The sequence below is a fragment of the Balaenoptera borealis genome (genome assembly GCF_965194805.1).
Source record: "Balaenoptera borealis genome assembly, chromosome: 4".
NCBI classification, from domain to species: Eukaryota; Metazoa; Chordata; class Mammalia; order Artiodactyla; family Balaenopteridae; genus Balaenoptera; species Balaenoptera borealis.
The window spans coordinates 63,212,018-63,231,913 of NC_138861.1; the positions used below are offsets into that span (position 1 = coordinate 63,212,018).

At 36.6% G+C, this 19,896-nt stretch overlaps 1 protein-coding gene across 1 annotated transcript; it reads right to left on the reverse strand.

The window, feature by feature from the left end:
* Nucleotides 1-314: 314 nt before the first annotated feature.
* ODAM (odontogenic, ameloblast associated) lies at nt 315-18,836 on the reverse strand. The gene is made up of 7 exons (XM_082391590.1): nt 17,343-18,836; nt 16,936-16,983; nt 15,030-15,122; nt 14,169-14,216; nt 13,286-13,357; nt 10,327-12,858; nt 315-2,650 (listed from the first exon to the last, which is right to left on the reverse strand). Exons 1-6 carry the CDS (start codon nt 17,697-17,699, stop codon nt 12,688-12,690), a joined length of 789 nt encoding a protein of 262 aa, XP_082247716.1. The 5' UTR covers nt 17,700-18,836; the 3' UTR covers nt 315-2,650; nt 10,327-12,687.
* Nucleotides 18,837-19,896: the final 1,060 nt, after the last annotated feature.

Here is a 19,896-nt window from a genome sequence, read left to right on the forward strand (position 1 = left end):
CGTGGATGAATCTAGAGACTCTCATACAGAGTGAAGTAAATCAGAAAGAGAAAAACAAATATAGCATATTAACACATATATGTGGAACCTAGAAAAATGGTACAGATGAACCGGTTTGCAGGGCAGAAATTGAGACACAGATGTAGAGAAGAAATGTATGGACACCAAGGGGGGAAAGCAGCGGTGGGTGGGGGTGGTGGTGTGATGAATTGGGAGATTGGAATTGACATGTGTACACTGATGTGTATAAAATGGATGACTAATAAGAACCTGCTTTATAAAAAAAAAATCAACTGCATTTCTATATGCTAAAAATAGAAAATAAAATTTAAAAACATAAAAATATTTAGAAAAATAATTAACAAATATTGCAAGACCTCTATACTGAGAACCACAGAATGTTTCAGAGATAAATATAAATATTTATATAAAATATAAATTTACTATCTGGCCTTTTTTTTGAAAGGGCCAGATAGTAAATATTTTTGGCTTTGTGATCCATACAGTCTCTTGCAACTACCCAACTCATACATTGTAGGGTGAAAGCAGCCATAGATAATATGTCGAAGAATGGATATGGCTGTTTTCTAATAACACTTTATTTACAAAAAAACAGACATGGGCCAGATTTGACCCTCAGCCTGTAATTTGCCAACCCCTGGCTTAGATCATTGATTCTAAACATTTCTTCTCTTTTTATATAAGCATTGTAAAGCCAAAAAATTCTTTCTTATTATTGCCTGAATAAGTATATGCCATGTTCATGAACTGGAATACTCAATATGGTTAAGATGCCAAGTATTTCCTGTTTGATCTTGAGATTCAACACTATCCATTAAAACTTAGCAGGGTAGAAATTGACAATCCACCTCTAAAATTTATTTGGAAATGTGAAAGACATAAAGTTATAGTAATAAAGACTGTTTAGTATTGATGCAAAGACAGAAAAGCAGTTAAATGGAATAAAATTGTCAAAAATAGATGCAGATACATAAAGTCCATTGATTTTCAATAAAGATACAAAGGCAAGTCAGTAAGGAAAGTATAACCTTTTAAACAAATTATCCTGGAATGATTAGGTATCTTTATGGAAAGAATTATCCTTGACCCCTATCTTCACACTCTATACAAAAATCAATGGCTACAGATTTAAATGTAAAAGCTAAACCATTAAAAATTCTGTAAGAAAACATAGGATAATATATTCATTACTTTGGGGTAGGTGAAGACTTCTTTATTAGGACACAAGACACTAACCTTCAAAAAACTGACAAATGTAACTGCGCCAAAAAAAAAAAAAAAAAAAATTCCAATCCTCAAAAACCATGCTAAGAAATGAATGAAAAGACAAGCTACAGACTGGAAAAAGTATTCACAATAACATTTATTGGGCCAAGTATGTGATCCAGAATACATAAAAAGCTCTTACAAATCAATCATAAGAATATGATTGAAAAATTGATTCAAAAATAAAGATATACTAATTGTCAGTAAGCATAGAAAAACAACATATTATTAGTCATCAGGCAAATGCAAATTAAAGCTACAAAATATGTAATATATTAGAGTAGATATAGACTGAACTACTTAATATATTAGGTTGAGGAACAGATTTAGGAGTCAGGGATAAATTATATATGTTTATGAAAGTCACAACAATAGAAATGTTCATGCAGTGGTTTCTGAGAGAGAGAAGAGAGGGTAGAGGTCAAACTTTGTGAAGGTTAATTTTGAAGGGATGTTTGATAGAAGAGGAACACATGGAAATGATTTAAAAATACAATTCTAAATGTTGGCCAGAAGGTGCAGGAACTAGAATTGTGACACATTGCTGACCAGAGTATAAAATATTACAGCCACACTGGAAACTACTTAGCAGTTACTTATAATAAACTTACCCTATGATTTATATCCACTTTGTGGTATTTGCTCAAGAGAAATGAAAACATATGTTTACAAAAGGACTCGTCCAAGAATGTTCATAGCATTGTTATTCCTAATGGTAAATAAGGACAACCCAACCCAAATGTTCTTCAATAGGAGAATAAATAAACTGTAGTATATTCATATAATGTAACATACAATTTTAAGCAGTAACGTGAATGAATCACAAAAGCATTATACTGAGTGAAAGAAGCTGCCACAAAAGAATACAAAGTGTATAAAGTAATAAAAAAATTTTTTTTAATTAAAAAAAAAGAAAGAAAGGAGAGAGAAACCAAACCAAAAAAACAAATCCACCGATGATAACAAGTGCTAAAAACTATACTAAAAAAAAAACCAATTTGAACATACAAAACAAACAAACAAACAAAAGAATACATAGTGTATGATTTAATTTATATAAAGTTCCAGAACAAGCAAAATTAATACATGGTGATATAAATTTTATTTTTGAAAGTGGTAACTTGGCATGAGAATGGGGAGACTAGATTGACCAGAAAAGAGAAGGAAGGTGGAGTGGTGGAAATGTTCTGCATCTTGATAGGGATGATGGTTACAAAGTATATACATATATATGTATATGTATGCACATGTGTATATGTAAATCAAACTCATCAAACTTAAACTATACATTTAAAAATATGATGAGACTATGATGATGGATTGGTTGTGTAAGCAGTATTGGAGGTGAGAACACATATGGGTTCTGTAGTCAGTCTTTTTTTTTTTTTTTTTTTTTTTGCCATTCAGTTTTTTTTTTTTTTTTTAAACATCTTTATTGAAGCATAATTGCCCTACAGTGGTGTGTTAGCTTCTGCTTCACAACAAAGTTAATCAGCCATACATATACAATACGTCCCCACATCTCCTCCCTCCTGCATCTCCCTCCCTCCCACCCTCCCCATCCCACCCCTCCAGGCGGTCACAAAGCACTGAGCTGATCTCCCTGTGCTATGCAGCTGCTTCCCACTAGCTATCTATTTTACATTTGGTAGCGTATACATGTCCATGACACTCTCTCACCCTGTCACATCTCACCCCACCCCCTCCCCATATCCTCAAGTCCATTCTCTAGTAGGTCTGTGTCTTTATTCCCGTCTTGCCACTAGGTTCTTCATGGCCTTTTTTTTTCCCCTTAGATTCCATATATATGTGTTAGCATACTGTATTTGTTTTTCTCTTTCTGACTTACTTCACTCTGTATGACAGACTCTAACTCCATCCACCTCATTACAAATACCTCCATTTCATTTCTTTTTATGGCTGAGTAATATTCCATTGTATATATGTGCCACATCTTCTTTATCCATTCATCTGTCGATGGACATTTATGTTGCTTCCATGTCCTGGCTATTGTAAATAGAGCTGCAATGAACATTTTGGTACATGACTCTTTTTGACCTATGGTTTTCTCAGGGTATATGCCCAGTAGTGGGATTGCTGGATCGTATGGTAGTTCTATTTGTAGTTTTTTAAGGAACCTCCATACTGTTCTCCATAGTGGCTGTATCAATTTACATTCCCACCAACAGTGCAAGAGAGTTCCCTTTCCTCCACACCCTCTCCAGCATTTATTGTTTCTAGATTTTTTGATGATGGCCATTCTGACCGGTGTGAGATGATATCTCATTGTAGTTTTGATTTGCATTTCTCTAATGATTAATGATGTTGAGCATTCTTTCATGTGTCTGTAGGCCATCTGTATATCTTCTTTGGAGAAATGTCTATTTAGGTCTTCTGCCCATTTTTGGATTGGGTTGTTCGTTTTTTTGTTATTGAGCTGCATGAGCTGCTTGTAAATCTTGGAGATTAATCCTTTGTCAGTTGCTTCATTTGCAAATATTTTCTCCCATTCTGAGGGTTGTCTTTTGGTCTTGTTTATGGTTTCCTTTGCTGTGCAAAAGCTTTTAAGTTTCATTAGGTCCCATTTGTTTATTTGTGTTCTTATTTCCATTTCTCTGGGAGCTGGGTCAAAAAGAATCTTGCTGTGATGTATGTCATAGAGTGTTCTGCCTATGTTTTCCTCTAAGAGTTTGATAGTGTCTGGTCTTACACTTAGGTCTTTAATCCATTTTGAGTTTATTTTTGTGCATGGTGTCAGGGAGTGTTCTAATTTCATACTTTTACATGTATCTGTCCAATTTTCCCAGCACCACTTATTGAAGAGGCTGTCTTTTCTCCACTGTATATGCTTGCCTCCTTTATCAAAGATAAGGTGACCATATGTGCGTGGGTTTATCTCTGGGCTTTCTATCCTGTTCCATTGATCAATATTTCTGTTTTTGTGCCAGTACCAAACTGTCTTGATTATTGTAGCTTTGTAATATAGTCTGAAGTCAGGGAGCCTGATTCCCCCAGCTCCATTTTTTGTTCTCAAGATTGCTTTGGCTATTCGGGGTCTTTTGTGTTTCCATACAAATTGTGAAATTTTTTGTTCTAGTTCTGTGAAAAATGCCAGTGGTAGTTTGATAGGGATTGCATTGAATCTGTAGATTGCTTTGGGTAGTAGAGTCATTTTCACAATGTTGATTCTTCCAATCCAGGAACATGGTATATCTTTCCATCTATTTGTATCATCTTTAATTTCTTTCATCAGTGTCTTATAATTTTCTGCATACAGGTCTTTTGTCTCCTTAGGTAGGTTTATTCCTAGATATTTTATTCTTTTTGTTGCAGTGGTAAACGGGAGTGTTTTCTTAATTTCACTTTCAGATTTTTTGTCATTAGTGTATAGAAATGCAAGAGATTTCTGTGCATTAATTTTGTATCCTGCTACTTTACCAAATTCATTGGTTAGCTCTAGGAGTTTTCTGGTAGCATCTTTAGGATTCTGTATGTATAGTATCATGTCATCTGCAAACAGTGACAGCTTTACTTCTTCTTTTCCGATTTGGATTCCTTTTATTTCTTTGTCTTCTCTGATTGCTGTGGCTAACACTTCCAAAACTATGTTGAATAATAGTGGTGAGAGTGGGCAACCTTGTCTTGTTCCTGATCTTAGTGGAAATGGTTTCAGTTTTTCACCATTGAGGACAATGTTGGCTGTGGGTTTGTCATATATGGCCTTTATTATGTTGAGGAAAGTTCCCTCTATGCCTACTTTCTGCAGGGCTTTTATCATAAATGGGTGTTGAATTTTGTCGAAAGCTTTCTCTGCATCTATTGAGATGATCATATGGTTTTTCTCCTTCAATTTGTTAATATGGTGTATCACATTGATTGATTTACGTATATTGAAGAATCCTTGCATTCCTGGGATAAACCCCACTTGATCATGGTGTATGATCCTTTTAATGTGCTCTTGGATTCTGTTTGCTAGTATTTTGTTGAGGATTTTTGCATCTATATTCATCAGTGATATTGGCCTGTAGTTTTCTTTCTTTGTGACATCTTTGTCTGGTTTTGGTATCAGGGTGATGGTGGCCTCGTAGAATGAGTTTGGGAGTGTTCCTCCCTCTGCAATATTTTGGAAGAGTTTGAGAAGGATAGGTGTTAGCTCGTCTCTAAATGTTTGATAGAATTCACCTGTGAAGCCATCTGGTCCTGGGCTTTTGTTTGTTGGAAGGTTTTTAATCACAGTTTCCATTTCAGTGCTTGTGATTGGTCTGTTCATATTTTCTATTTCTTCCTGGTTCAGTCTCAGCAGTTTGTGTATTTCTAAGAATCTGTCCATTTCTTCCAGGTTGTCCATTTTATTGGCGTAGAGTTGCTTGTAGTAATCTCTCATGATCTTTTGTATTTCTGCAGTGTCAGTGGTTACTTCTTTTTCATTTCTAATTCTATTGATTTGAGTCTTCTCCCTTTTTCTCTTGATGAGTCTGGCTAATGGTTTATCAATTTTGTTTATCTTCTCAAAGAACCAGCTTTTAGTTTTATTGATTTTTGCTATTGTTTCCTTCATTTCTTTTTCATTTATTTCTGACCTGATCTTTATGATTTCTTTCCTTCTGCTAGCTTTGGGGTTTTTTTGTTCTTCTTTCTCTAATTGCTTTAGGTGCAAGGTTAGGTTGTTTATTCGAGATGTTTCCTGTTTCTTGAGGTAGGCTTGTATTGCTATAAACTTCCCTCTTAGCACTGCTTTTGCTGCGTCCCATAGGTTTTGGGTCGTCGTATCTCCATTGTCATTTGTTTCTGGGTATTTTTTGATTTCCCCTTTGATTTCTTCAGTGATCACTTCGTTATTAAGTAGTGTATTGTGTAGCCTCCATGTGTTTGTATTTTTTACAGATCTTTTCCTGTAATTGATATCTAGTCTCATAGCGTTGTGGTCGGAAAAGATACTTGATACGATTTCAATTTTCTTAAATTTACCAAGGCTTGATTTGTGACCCAAGATATGATCTATCCTGGAGAATGTTCCATGCGCACTTGAGAAAAATGTGTATTCTGTTGTTTTTGGGTGGAATGTCCTATAAATATCAATTAAGTCCATCTTGTTTAATGTATCATTTAAAGCTTGTGTTTCCTTATTTATTTTCATTTTGGATGATCTGTCCATTGGTGAAAGTGGGGTATTAAAGTCCCCTACTATGATTGTGTTGCTGTCAATTTCCCCTTTTATGGCTGTTAGTATTTGCCTTATGTATTGAGGTGCTCCTATGTTGGGTGCATAAATATTTACAATTGTTATACCTTCCTCTTGGATCGATCCCTTGATCATTATATAGTGTCCTTCTTTGTCTCTTATAATATTCTTTATTTTAAAGTCTATTTTGTCTGATATGAGAATTGCTACTCCAGCTTTCTTTTGATTTCCATTTGCATGGAATATCTTTTTCCATCCCCTCACTTTCAGTCTGTATGTGTCTCTAGGTCTGAAGTGGGTCTCTTGTAGACAGCATATATATGGGTCTTGTTTTTGTATCCATTCAGCCAGTCTGTGTCTTTTGGTGGGAGCATTTAATCCATTTACATTCAAGGTAATTATCGATATGTATGTTCCTATTCCCATTTTCTTAAATGTTTTGGGTTTGTTATTGTAGGTGTTTTCCTTCTCTTGTGTTTCTTGCCTAGAGAAGTTCCTTTAGCATTTGTTGTAAAGCTGGTTTGGTGGTGCTGAACTCTCTCAGCTTTTGCTTGTCTGTAAAGGTTTTAATTTCTCCATCACATCTGAATGAGATCCTTGCTGGGTAGAGTAATCTTGGTTGTAGGTTTTTCTCCTTCATCACTTTAAGTATATCCTGCCACTCCCTTCTGGCTTGCAGAGTTTCTGCTGAAAGATCAGATGTTAACCTTATGGGGATTCCCTTGTGTGTTATTTGTTGTTTTTCCCTTGCTGCTTTTAATATGTTTTCTTTATATTTAATTTTTGACAGTTTGATTAATATGTGTCTTGGCGTGTTTCTCCTTGGGTTTATCCTGTATGGGACTCTCTGTGCTTCCTGGACTTGATTAACTATTTCCTTTCCCATATTAGGGAAGTTTTCAACTATAATCTCTTCAAATATTTTCTCAGTCCCTTTCTTTTTCTCTTCTTCTTCTGGGACCCCTATAATTCGAATGTTGGTGCGTTTAATGTTGTCCCAGAGGTCTCTGAGACTGTCCTCAGTTCTTTTCATTCTTTTTTCTTTATCCTGCTCTGCAGTAGTTATTTCCACCATTTTATCTTCCAGGTCACTTATCCTTTCTTCTGCCTCAGTTATTCTGCTATTGATCCCATCTAGAGTATTTTTAATTTCATTTATTGTGTTTTTCATCGTTGCTTGGTTCCTCTTTAGTTCTTCTACGTCCTTGTTAAATGTTTCTTGCATTTTGTCTATTCTATTTCCAAGATTTTGGATCATCCTTACTATCATTATTCTGAATTCTTTTTCAGGTAGACTACCTATTTCCTCTTCATTTGTTAGGTCTGGTGTGTTTTGACCCTGTTCCTTCATCTGCTGTGTGTTTTTCTGTCGTCTCATTTTGCTTATCTTACTGTGTTTGGGGTCTCCTTATCACAGGCTGCAGGTTCGTAGTTCCCGTTGTTTTTGGTATCTGTCCCCAGTGGGTAAGGTTGGTTCAGTGGGTTGTGTAGGCTTCCTGGTGGAGGGGACTATTGCCTGTGTTCTGGTGGATGAGGTTGAATCTTGTCTTTCTGGTGGGCACGTCCACGTCTGGTGGTGTGTTTTGGGGTGTCTGTGGCCTTATGATTTTAGGCAGCCTCCCTGCTAATGGATGGGGCTGTGTTCCTGTCTTGCTAGTTGTTTGGCATAGGGTGTCCAGCCCTGTAGCTTGCTGGTCGTTGAGTGAAGCTGGGTCTTGATGTTGAGATGGAGATCTCTGAGAGATTTTTGCCGTTTGGTATTACGTGGAGCTGGGAGGTCTCTTGTGGACCAGTGTCCTGAAGTTGGCTCTCCCACCTCAGAGGCACAGCCCTGATGCCTGGCTGGAGCACCAAGAGCCTTTCATCCACACAGCTCAGAATATAAGGGAGAAAAAAATAGAAAGAAAAAAAGAGGATAAAATAAAATAAAATAAAGCTATTATAATAAAAAATAAGAAAAAAAATTATTAAGAGTAAATGTATTCAGAAAAAATTTTTTTTTAATTTTTAAAAATAGATTTATTAATTTTTTATAGTAAAAAATAAGAAAAAAATTTTTAAGAAAAAAATTTATTAAGAAAAAAATTTTTAATTTTTTAAAATAAAAAATATGAAAAAACTTATTAAAACATTTTTTAATTTCTAAAAATAGAAAATACGGAAAAAATTATTAAGAAAACATATATTAGGAAAAAAAAAATTTTTTTTTAAGTAAAAAAAAAAAAATGGACGGACCTAACCCTAGGACTGATGGTGAAAGCAAAGCTATACAGACAAAATCTCACCCAGAAGCATACACATATACACTCACAAAAAAAGGAAAAGGGGAAATTAATATATCCTGCTCCTAAAGTCCACCTTTTGAATTTGGGATGATTCGTTGTCTATTCAGGTATTCAACAGATGCAGGCACATCAAGTTGTTTGTGGAGCTTTAATCCACTGCTTCTGTGGCTGCTGGGGGAGATTTCCCTTTCTCTTCTTTGTTCGTACAGCTCCCAGCGTTCAGCTTTGGATTTGGACCCGCCTCTGCATGTACGTCTCCTGAGGGCGTCCGTTCCCCGCCCAGACATAACGGGGTTAAAGGAGCAGCTGCTTCAGGGGCTCTGGCTCACTCAGGCCGGGGGAGGGAGCAGTACGGAGGAGGCGGGGCGAGCCTGCGGCGTCAGAGGCGTCGTGACGTTGCAGCAGCCTGAGGTGCGCCATGTGTTCTCCTGGGGAAGTTGTCCCCGGATCACGGGAGCCTGGCAGTGGCAAGCTGCACCGGCTCCCGGGAGGGGCAGTGTGGAGAGTGACCTGTGCTTGCACACAGGCTTCTTGGTGGCGGCAGCAGCAGCCTTAGCGTTTCCTACCAGTCTCTGTGGTCCGTGCTGATGGCCGCGGTTCACGCCCGCCTCTGGAGTTCGTCTAGGTGGCTCTCTGAATCCCCTCTCCTTGCGCGCTGCGAAACAATGAGGCAAGAAAAAGTCTCTTGCCTCTTCGGTGGCTGCAGACCTCCTCTCCGGCTCCCTCCTGGCTCGCCGCAGCACGCCAACCCCTTCAGGCTGTGTTCACGCCGCCAACCCCAGTCCTCTCCCTGCGATCCGACCGAAGCCCGCGCCTCAGCTCCCAGCCCCGCCTGCCCCAGCGGGTGAGCAGACAAGCCTCTCGGGCTGGTGAGCGCTGCTCGGCGCTGAGCCTCTGTGCGGGAATCTCTCCATTTTTCCCTCTGCGCCCCTGTTGCTGTGGGATCCGCACTGATAGCCGCGGCTCGCACCCGTCTCTGGATTTCGTTTAGGCAGCGCTCTGAATCCCCTCTCCTTGTGCGCCGCGAAACAAAGAGGCAAGACAAAGTCTCTTGCCTCTTCGGCAGCTGCAGACTTTTTCCCGGACTCCCTCCCGGCTAGCACCAAAGCCTGAGCCTCAGCTCCCAGCCCCCGCCCGCCCCGGCGGGTGAGCAGACAAGCCTCTCGGGCTGGTGAGTGCTGGTTGGCGCCGAGCCTCCGTGCGGGAATCTCTCCGCTTTGCCCTCCGCACCCCTGTGGCTGCGCTCTCCTCCGCGGCTCCGAAGCTTCCCCCCTCTGCCACCCGCAGTCTCTGCCCGCAAAGGGGCTTCCTAGTGCCTGGAAACCTTTCCTCCTTCACGGCTCCCTCCCACTGGCACAGGCCCGTCCCTATTCTTTTGTCTCTGTTATTTCTTTTTTCTTTTACCCTACCCAGGTACGTGGGGATTTTCTTGCCTTTTGGGAGGTCTGACGTCTTCTGCCAGCGTTCAGTGGGTGTTCTGTAGGAGCAGTTCCACGTGTAGATGTATTTCTACTGTATCTGTGGGAAGGAAGGTGATCTCCGCGTCTTACTCTTCCGCCATCTTGCCCCTACTCTGTAGTCAGTCTTGAACTAATGCTGTTATAATATATTTAGATAGGAAGCAGCCAGTGGAGAAGGTTGGTAGGGAAAGTTTTGAGGCTAAAGTGTGGATTATCAACTATAGGCAATGCTGATTCTAGAGAAATTATTCTACACAAAGTTTTTCTGGTTAGATCTGTTCAAAATTGAACTGCTTTTTCTGCTTTGCCTGTCTTGCACTGGCCTGGGTTGGAGAGTTTTGGATACCAGGGTTAAAACAAACAGACACATAAAACATAGTTCTTTGCATGTGTCCTGGTGATGTTTCCATTAACTGTACACTCTTGTCTTCCTAACCTTAGTAACAAAAATGATAGAGTTTAAAGCTCTTCTATAAAGTAGTTTGAAAATATAGAATATTTCATTGATAGTGATTATAGTATTCATGTTTTCAAACATAGTTGTTGCTCAAGAATACCTTACCAAGACTTAACATCTTCCTGAAACAGATTGGATCCTGAACAGTCTGAGATGCAGAAATTTTTTAAGCTGAGTCACTAAACTGGATTTTTGAAAACCATCCAGAGTAATAAGGTCCTTTTAATATTGTCTAGAATAAAAAAATAAATTTGGCATGCTTAGCTTAATATTAATGTTTTTATCAAAATATTTATTCTTGAAAGAACTTCTCAATGTTTATCTTTGCATTATTTTATTTATGTAGAACTTATCTATTTTATGCTTTTATATGTTAATATTGTGTTTATATAACTTGTGTAATTTTCAAAGCATTTATTATTGTAACCCCTAATACTGCCAAGTTCTTGACGATTATAGCATGATGCTTTGAGCTTTGTGGTTTTCCCTGAGTTCTGCTTCTCTTCACTGTACCTTCAAATAGAAGAGCTATGTTGTGCTCATTTCTCTTCTTTAGTCTCTGACCATCCCCTTTCTCCTCCTCCTTAAAAAGAGAAGTGGAATACTTGCTATGTTCCAGAATGTTTTCTAAACATTCAGCATGAATTACCATGTTTCTAAGTGCCGAACGTGCGTTTGAACAGATATCTCGTTGTTTGACTCCCCATGTCATGTCCAACATTAAGAGGTCTGTCAATTACTCAGAATTACTTTCAACTCACCAATTTAGGGGAAAAAAGGACAATGTATAAGATGAAGGTAGAATAGGTGATTATTGGGTTACTATTCTATAGGGTAAGTAACATATTCCAGAGTCATAACATTACTAAGTACTGGAAAAAGATATGATTCTAGGAATTGTGATGAACTTTAAAGTAAAATATTAACCAAATTTGCTTGAAACCACCTAATACATGTTCGTTCATTTATTTACTCATCCATTCACTCATTCATTCATTTTCCTTTTCATACACATAGTTTCACACACATCAATACACATCTACATACAAATACATATACAAATACGTACAAATACAAATACGTCAAATACGTCAAAAATCTTTGCCTTTTACTTTTCCATTTCAGGCCAAATTGTTTGCTTTTTTTTTTTTTAATTTTTTTTTTGGTTTGCTTTTTAGTGTGTATTTTTTACTTCTTGGAATCATCCCAACCTGCCCTTCTATCAAACACCCACTACCCTCATAGCCAAACAAGCCCATTAGGACAGGTAATTAATTAAAGTTATATTTAATATAAAAATCATGGAATTTTAAATTTCCATGTGATTGTACAAATTTTTTATCACTTTGAGACTTTATTTCATTCCAAACTAATACAGATGTATTGGCATTATTACAATTTTTGGCTTGCAAAGTGAAGTGGTGATTTGGGAGAACTGACTTTGTATATAGTATCTGTACAATGTCTTTTACATGGACCTAGTATATTTACTATTTGTGTTTTCAGAGTTTATGCCAAGTTTATGGCATAGGCAGACATGATCCTCAAAAATTTATTTTGATTTTTAAAAAATTGCTAAAGTCTCTTAATTATTATTAGCTTTGTAGGAATATATAAGCACTAACTTGTTTTTTTTTAATTTTGTTGTACACCTTTTCATTAGTTCTCCTTACAATTTTTTTCTTTTAATTTACAACATGTCATGGTACTTAAGGCATGTCTCTTGGCAAATACCTACCCCAAACTCTGAATGATTAGGACAACATTCCTTTAGGCTACTGGTCTTGGCCTAGTCAAAAAAGGATATGCATAAGAAGCTGTTATTAAATCAAAATTAAATTATATTCTGATTAATTGATTATCCATAAGCAATTATTGGTCTTCCTATTCAAGGTTAAGACCATATATTCTACTATATCTTAACTGTCATTATTTCCATGACTAAGTCCTATAAATTAAGCACTAACTTTATACTTTCTATTAGACATCAATTTCTTACATAAAATGAATCTTTGATTACTCTACCTTCTTCTCCATGAGTTCTGGGGTAGTAGTTGGGTCCATAGCAGAAGTAAAAAAATTTGTTGTGCTGGGTTTTTGTGAAGTTGAAGGAATGAAAATTCCTTCATTGGCGTGCTTAAAATTTATCATTTCTTTTTGTAAATATGGTGACACTCCTCCTGCTGGCTATAAGGGTGACAAAAAAAAAGTGGTTACAGGTTCAAGGGCAAGGTCAAAATTGGGAAGAATATAAAGTAATAGTATTGAGATGCAAAGCAAGGATTTTATTTGAGAAGTAAATACCTTTATTAATTTTCTAGATTATAATCTATCCTTTAGAAAGACTATGAATATATGCCAGCAAACATGGATGTGTCTTAATACCTGACTTTAAATGAGTGTACCCAAGGAGAGTATCTGGCATATAGTAACCCTCAATAAATATTTGATGAACTGAGTGAATTGAATCTTGCTTGGAAAAAGATTACAGGGGAAAGGAGTAATTATTGTGTGGAATAATAACATTTTCATTAAAATGAACAGTACTGCAGGGACCTGTAGGTTGTCAGTTGCTGATTTACAGTAGCTAGCAGAGCGTGGTAAGGAAACTTACCATCACAGCAATTTCAGGAGCTGTGCCTAGGAAGGGATCAAAGGCTGGTTGCTGCTGTCCTCTCAGCATAACCTGAAAAATTGCCAAGTTTAAAAAAGTCTAAATTATTAATCGATAAAATATGTTGTTTTGCACCCAAGGCAGTTAAACCCTTCCCAACTTCTTCAATTCGTTTCTTAAAGACGAACAAAATAATTTAGATTTGAGAAAGAGAAAAGCAGCTCCTGACACTGAGAAAATGGACTGACACAATAGCTCTGCTGCAGTGTTTTCAGGAGCTGTCCTGACATTCTATTCTGGACCTTCGTGTTCTCCTGTTGTACATTAACAATCCTACAGAACACCAACATCAGACAAGGTCGCCTCTGAACATGATGAAGTACAATCAAAACAACACCACTTTGTAATCTTGTCCAAAGCAAGGTCCCTGTGCAAGGCATGAAATACCAGGCATCCTTAGGTCCTGGCTAATCTGAATAATTCCTGTTTCTTTATCAGTCACAGCCTTTGCCTCTCTCCATTGTTCTTACCTTCTAGGTAAGAATTGGAAAGTTACCCAATCACAGAACTACCCCCACTACTTGAGAACACCCAATCCAAGGTGAACCATCACTCCTTTAACTCTCCCCAAACTCACCTGACACAAGGCCAGACCCTGTAAGAAGGCATTCCAATACCTTCCTGTTAAGACACCCCACAGTTCTCCATGGTGTGTTCTCCCCTGTTACGAGTGGATAAATCCAATTTTGTCCAACTAAGGGTGTGTTCCTGGTGGTTTTTGGCTAAAGCGCTCTGATAGATTTAATAGTTTGTGAAGCAAGTAGTTTCAAAAGTTAGTTCTTTTTTTTTTTTTTTTTTTAGTGAAAGGTATACATTTACTTACAGGTTCTGCTTGTTGTGGAATATATCCAAATTCAGTATAGAATGACATCTGTCAGAATTTAGAAAAATGCATTAGGTTTGCTCTGATGATTTTCGTCATAATGTAGTGGTAAATGATTACTGAAATATATATATATGTATATCTATCTTATACTATAGTAAAGAATTTTTTGAAAGTTTATATGTTCTAGGTGGTAAAAATTATTGTTAAATTACCAAGCATCCTTTTACCACCATATGATTTCTAGGTTAAAACTCTCCCTTTCTCTTTAAATTAATGTGACTTCGTTGGAAGTACTACTACCAGTCATTTAAAGCATAATTTTCAGTTTTCTGTAATTGGTTAGGCAAGTTTTAAGTGATGATAAATTTAAAAAAAACCTAATTTCCATTCTAATTAAAATCTAGTTATATATGAGACACCTGAATTTATATTAGAATTCTACCAATTTATTGCAGGTCCACAAAACTCAAAATAATGTTACCTAATTTTACCTCAAGATCTGGTGATCATAAGTGCCTTTTATCATGGTAGCTATCTAAAAAAATAATAACCACATGTATATGAGAAAAGGGATGCTGGTAGATTTTTAAAAGTTAGAAAACTTCATTTTCCAATATGATTCAGATTTTGGCCTCTGATTCGACTGAAGTCCATTTATTCTTTCAAAATTCAGCCTTGGAGTATATTTCCAAATTAGTGACATGTTAAAAGAAAGCACTGTATCCTTTTATGACCACCAGTTCAAGCTGTTGAGTTTTTGCACTAAGTATAATCAGATATTCTCTTCTCTGAAAATTTACCTTATCTTCTTTATTCTCAGGTGGAACTAGTCAAACTAAAATCAAACACTTGTGGTACCTGCTCCTCAAACAGCAGATGTCCGGTTTGCAGAGGTGACTGTGCGACTGTTTGTTGAGGCTGTTCCCAGGGTAGGAGCACGTAAACTGGGTACTACAGAGGCATCTATTTGTAAACAGAAAAGTACAGAAGAGCTTTCTTTAGTGCAAGACTTAAAAAAAAAAAAACCCTCTAATATCAATATTATATTAAAGCTGATTTGTATTTAGCAATTTTATGAATGAAAGAACACATAAAGCAGTCCTTCCCAAACTATAGAGTAAACTTGTATTGCAAGTGACACTGGACTTTGTTTCAAGGTTGCTTGGTCAGACACATTAGGAAGTAGTGACTTCAACTAATAACAGGCTTTTTAAAAAGGGCACCTTGGACTTTATGTATAAATTACTTTGCAAATATCTAAGAAGACAGCCTGTGCAGCATTTTCCATCCAGTTTTTTGAGACTGTATATATTCTGCAGAACATGGTATTAGAAATTCTACCATCATGAATGAATTCTCAGGAACGCATTTCCTTTAATAGTTGCCATTTTCTTAAAACAGTCCATAAGTATTGTAGAATACTTAAAAAATCCAGAAATAGACAAGGAACAAATAAAATCACCTGCAATTTCACCACCCACATTATCATGTATTGGCTTGCACTTATGTCTGTATATGCATATGTGTTTATCGAAAATGAGGATCATTGTACGTACATGGGGTTTTGTGTGCTATTTTCTTTCCTTGTATAATTAAATGAGACCTTATTGGATATAAGAGCTAAAAAAAATGATAACTGTGGTTTGAGAAGAGGTATATTTTGTACAGTGGTTCTTCACCCTGGCTAAGAATCAAAAACACTAACTGAACATTTTAACAGATAATCAGTTTTGATCTACTCATGGGGTTTTGATTCATTAGGTGTGGGGCAGGGTCCGGGCATTTGTAATTTTCAAAATCATCACCAGAGGTTCTAATGCAAAGCCAGGTTGGAGAGCCACTGGTTAGGTGGTTAAAGGAAGGGTGAAGAATTATATTCTAACTCAGCTATTTATTTTCATTAGGATTGGGAACTTAATCTCATAGACTTAGTTTCTTGATCCTTAAAATGAAGTAATTCCACTTGTCAGGTATCTAACTCTCTAAATGCTGTGGCATAGAATGAGATAATGTCTAGAGGTAACTTTTGCTTAGGGGTGGACAAAATTACATAATTATGATTACACTAAAGCCAAGTGGTGTAATGTTTTACAAAATGGTCAATATTCTGCTGGTGAATAATATAATTTATCCATATCCCTGTTTCTTTGAGCCCAGGATATTATAAAATTAACTAGCCAAACATTAAGAGGGTTTTCTATATTACTTTAACGATTCTACTAGTTTGCATTCATTTTTTAAAGATTCTGTTATTTAATGGAAATCACCACCATTTGACTGTAATATTGGAGTTAAATTGAAAATATACAACAACCTGGAAATATTTTGAGCATAACTCAGAAAAACTCTCTCTATATCATATGGTATTTTATCAGATTAATGCATCTTTCTCTGAACCAAAATTTAGGGTTGGACAAAGTCAGCCCATGGTATCTCTCCAGAGTTGTTACCAAATGCCAGCATTCTAGGTGCAGAGAGGACACAACCTAAGGCTTAGTGAGCTCTTTAATTCCCAACACAGTAATGTCCTGGAAACTCAGGGGTCCTGAAGAGTCTCAGCTGGTCTTTCTTTTGGAGCTCTTAAGTGAGCCTAATATTAACAAACTGTTACCAGCCCAGCAGTGGTGGTATCTAGATTGTGATAGCACTGTACGTGTTTGTAGCCCTGCTATAGGAATCAGAGCTACAAATATAGAAGAAAGCATTCAATGGACAGGGTATACAGCCATCTCTGTATAGGAGTGATGGTATTCCTTTCATTTACCTGTCCTTGCTCATGAGGCATTTTGAAGGAGAACACAGAGGGCATAACCTGTCAAAAAAGGAATTATAAAAAAGTTATACTTGACTTCTTAATTTAAAATTCCAGAGCTGTTTTCTTTAGACCTAACCATATAAATGTATAATTTGTATTAGCAGACTTCTATGACAACAAAAGGTCATCTATTGTGTGTACCATCATTAATGCAAATTGCCCTTTTTTTAAAGATGAAATTTGCTTAGTTATCCTTTCCAAGACATGTTTCAACACTTTTGATTTGTGACCGTGATCCTAGACTGCTGACTTAAATAGCACTTTTTATGTCAGAAATCAGAAAGATAAGGAATTACTTTCAGTGATGGTAGAAACATATTATGAGAAAGAATTCTTGCTCAATAACTCCTGTCTTATTTCAAAGCTGGTTCATATTCTTTTTCACATTCCATGTGCATTATCTCTTTTCTGAGTAACAAGATGGAAGAGGCCCGACTTACATTTTTAGGGCCCTGTTGGGTCTTCAGTGGTGTTTGAGGCTGTGAGGGGTCCAGCTGTCCTGCCTGGGTTTCTTGGGCAAAACTGACCCGTCCTGGGAATGGTATCTGATTTGGGACCAGTCCAGCAAACCGGTCGAGAGTTGATAAAGAGAATCGGGAGAGTCCTGGAATTTGAGCCTGCTGCTGCTGTTGTAGAATCCCAGGGAAAGGAGGAATCCATGGATTAAATGGACCCTGGGAAGACACAAAAGGAACGAAGCATTTCTTTTTCATTTCAAAAAGAATTTAAAATCAGTCCTGAGCAAGAAGGAGACAAAATGTAAACAATTTCTATATTTGCATTGCTCCATTATAAAAAAGGGCAGATCCTGGCACATTGTGAGCCATGCAAGCAGCAGGAACAATGCTAAATCCCCGTGTCCATAATGTGACATATGGGGCAGAATGGGGTGGATAAAGGCTACAGTTTTTGCAGTTGCCAGACTGGTTTCAAATTTTGGTTTTTTTTTTTTACCACTTAGCTGAGTATGACTTTGTGTAAAATGGTTAATTTAAATATCTTATAGTTATGAGAGTTTGTGCCTGGCATATAACAAGTTCTCAATAAATAAATGTTCACCCGATTATAGTTTTTACTTTAGTCTTCAAACAAATGGTATTTAGAATACAAAGGACAAATTCATAACTTTAAAAATTAAGATTTTAGAAATGGAATCAGAAAACATTTTGTTCTCGTACCAAGTACCACAAGAAATGAGTGGTAGAAATGTATTCTTGAAATAATTATTGAGGTAGGGGTACCTGAAGCTGTAGTGGCTGAAGCTGAGCATTATTAAGATTCAGAAGTAACTAGAGAAGGAAAGATAATATGAAAACAAGATTACTACACATGCTAAAACTATTAAGAACATTTACTACAAATATAGCACAAGTCAGAGCTAGCTGATCATAATTTCCTGTTAAAGGTGAGATGTTTTCTTACTAAGCTTATAATAAATGACAGTGATTAGAGTTTAGGATTTAACTACCTCTTCCCTGCTGTATATGAGATTGCACAACTTTAGCCCATTCCAGTGGTTTAGTTAGTCATTTTATGCTCTTAAACACCTATTTACACCATATCAGGTGTTATTAGAACAAAAAGGTATACAAGAATCTGTCTCTGCTTTTAAAGAATTTGCAATCAAACAAGGGAGGCAAAGTAATATTCTAGAAACAACTTGGTATACAAAACAAACATAAACATTGGAAATGCATTTGGATATAAAGAGCTAGTGGGTAGAATTGCAAGATAAATCAACAGAAAGCTTTTTATCTCTTCCCCACTGGGTTTCTATAAAACAAAGAAATAAAAAAACTGGGGGACATTGTTTTAAGTATTTAAACTAATCTCATTGCTGTTGCTTGCAGACATAACGCGCTGTGGAATAAGCTAAACAAAAACCCAAAAAACAGAAATGGTAAAAGAAGACTTGTTATGGGTTTCACACAATGATTTCAATTGTATCATGACATCACTTACTGGGGCTGACATTGTGGCTCCCAGTATCCCAAGAAGAATTATAGTTTTCATTTTCAGATGAAATATCTAGAAAATACGTTGTGAAACTTAGCTTTAAAAAAGATTTTCTATGTAAAAATCATGATGACAATAAATTAGCTGGTATTGTTCAATCAGAAGGGTAGTTGGCTGAATTTTACAGTATTTACTTATATATTAGGATTTAAAATTAAAAAGGGACATTTATAAATATCTGTAACAGAACTCATTCTTTTTCTCAGAGCAGCATTTTATAAAAACCAAAATTGTTTGCTTTTCCTTTTAGCTTGTGCCAAATAACTCATTTGGTGGCATGTGATGTAGTTGAATGAATTTATGAACAAGATGGCCTCATTCCCTGTGCTGTTCTACATTGTAGGTAGTGGGTCCTTTGGACCATGGGAGGCCCATGACTGAGGTCAATGAACTAGGTCTTTATTATGCAAACAATTTTATTGTCTATTTAATGTAGTGATAAGAATACCACAATAAAGGTCTGACAATAACAGTTCAGTACCAGGTAGTGTCGATTTAAAAGCCTAATAACATTAAAATATATTAAAACTAAGCGACAGAGTCAAAATTTTTCTAATTCAAGGAAATAGTTTATAAAATTAAACTGTAATACTGATTTATAGTCTAACCCGTGGAAATATATTATTTCTTGTCCTCCAGATTTGAAAACTCCTGCCCTAGTTCAAACCATTGACCTACACAAGCATTTAGGGTGACTTTGGTAGTTTATCCTGCAGAGTTGACTGATTTGTGTTCTTAAAATTATGAAAGCAAAGATTTGATATCTTACCTCACTCTTTTACCTATGAAGAGAAATCTAGACTCATTCAAGGTCTGTGTCCTTTTTATCTTTTGGCTCTGCTGCTTGGAGCTTCTCTTAAATTTTAAAACCCCATCTTTAGAAGAGGAGGACCA

Coding starts and splice junctions, on each gene's coding strand:
- ODAM (XM_082391590.1), bottom strand. CDS start 17,699: ATGAAAAAGAAATGCTTCGTTCCTTTTGTGTCTTCCCAGGGTCCATTT. Junction 15,123..16,935: donor TGCCTCATGAGCAAGGACAG/GTAAATGAAAGG, acceptor ATGCCTCTGTAG/TACCCAGTTTACGTGCTCCT. Junction 13,358..14,168: donor TTCCACAACAAGCAGAACCT/GTAAGTAAATGT, acceptor GCAATTTTTCAG/GTTATGCTGAGAGGACAGCA.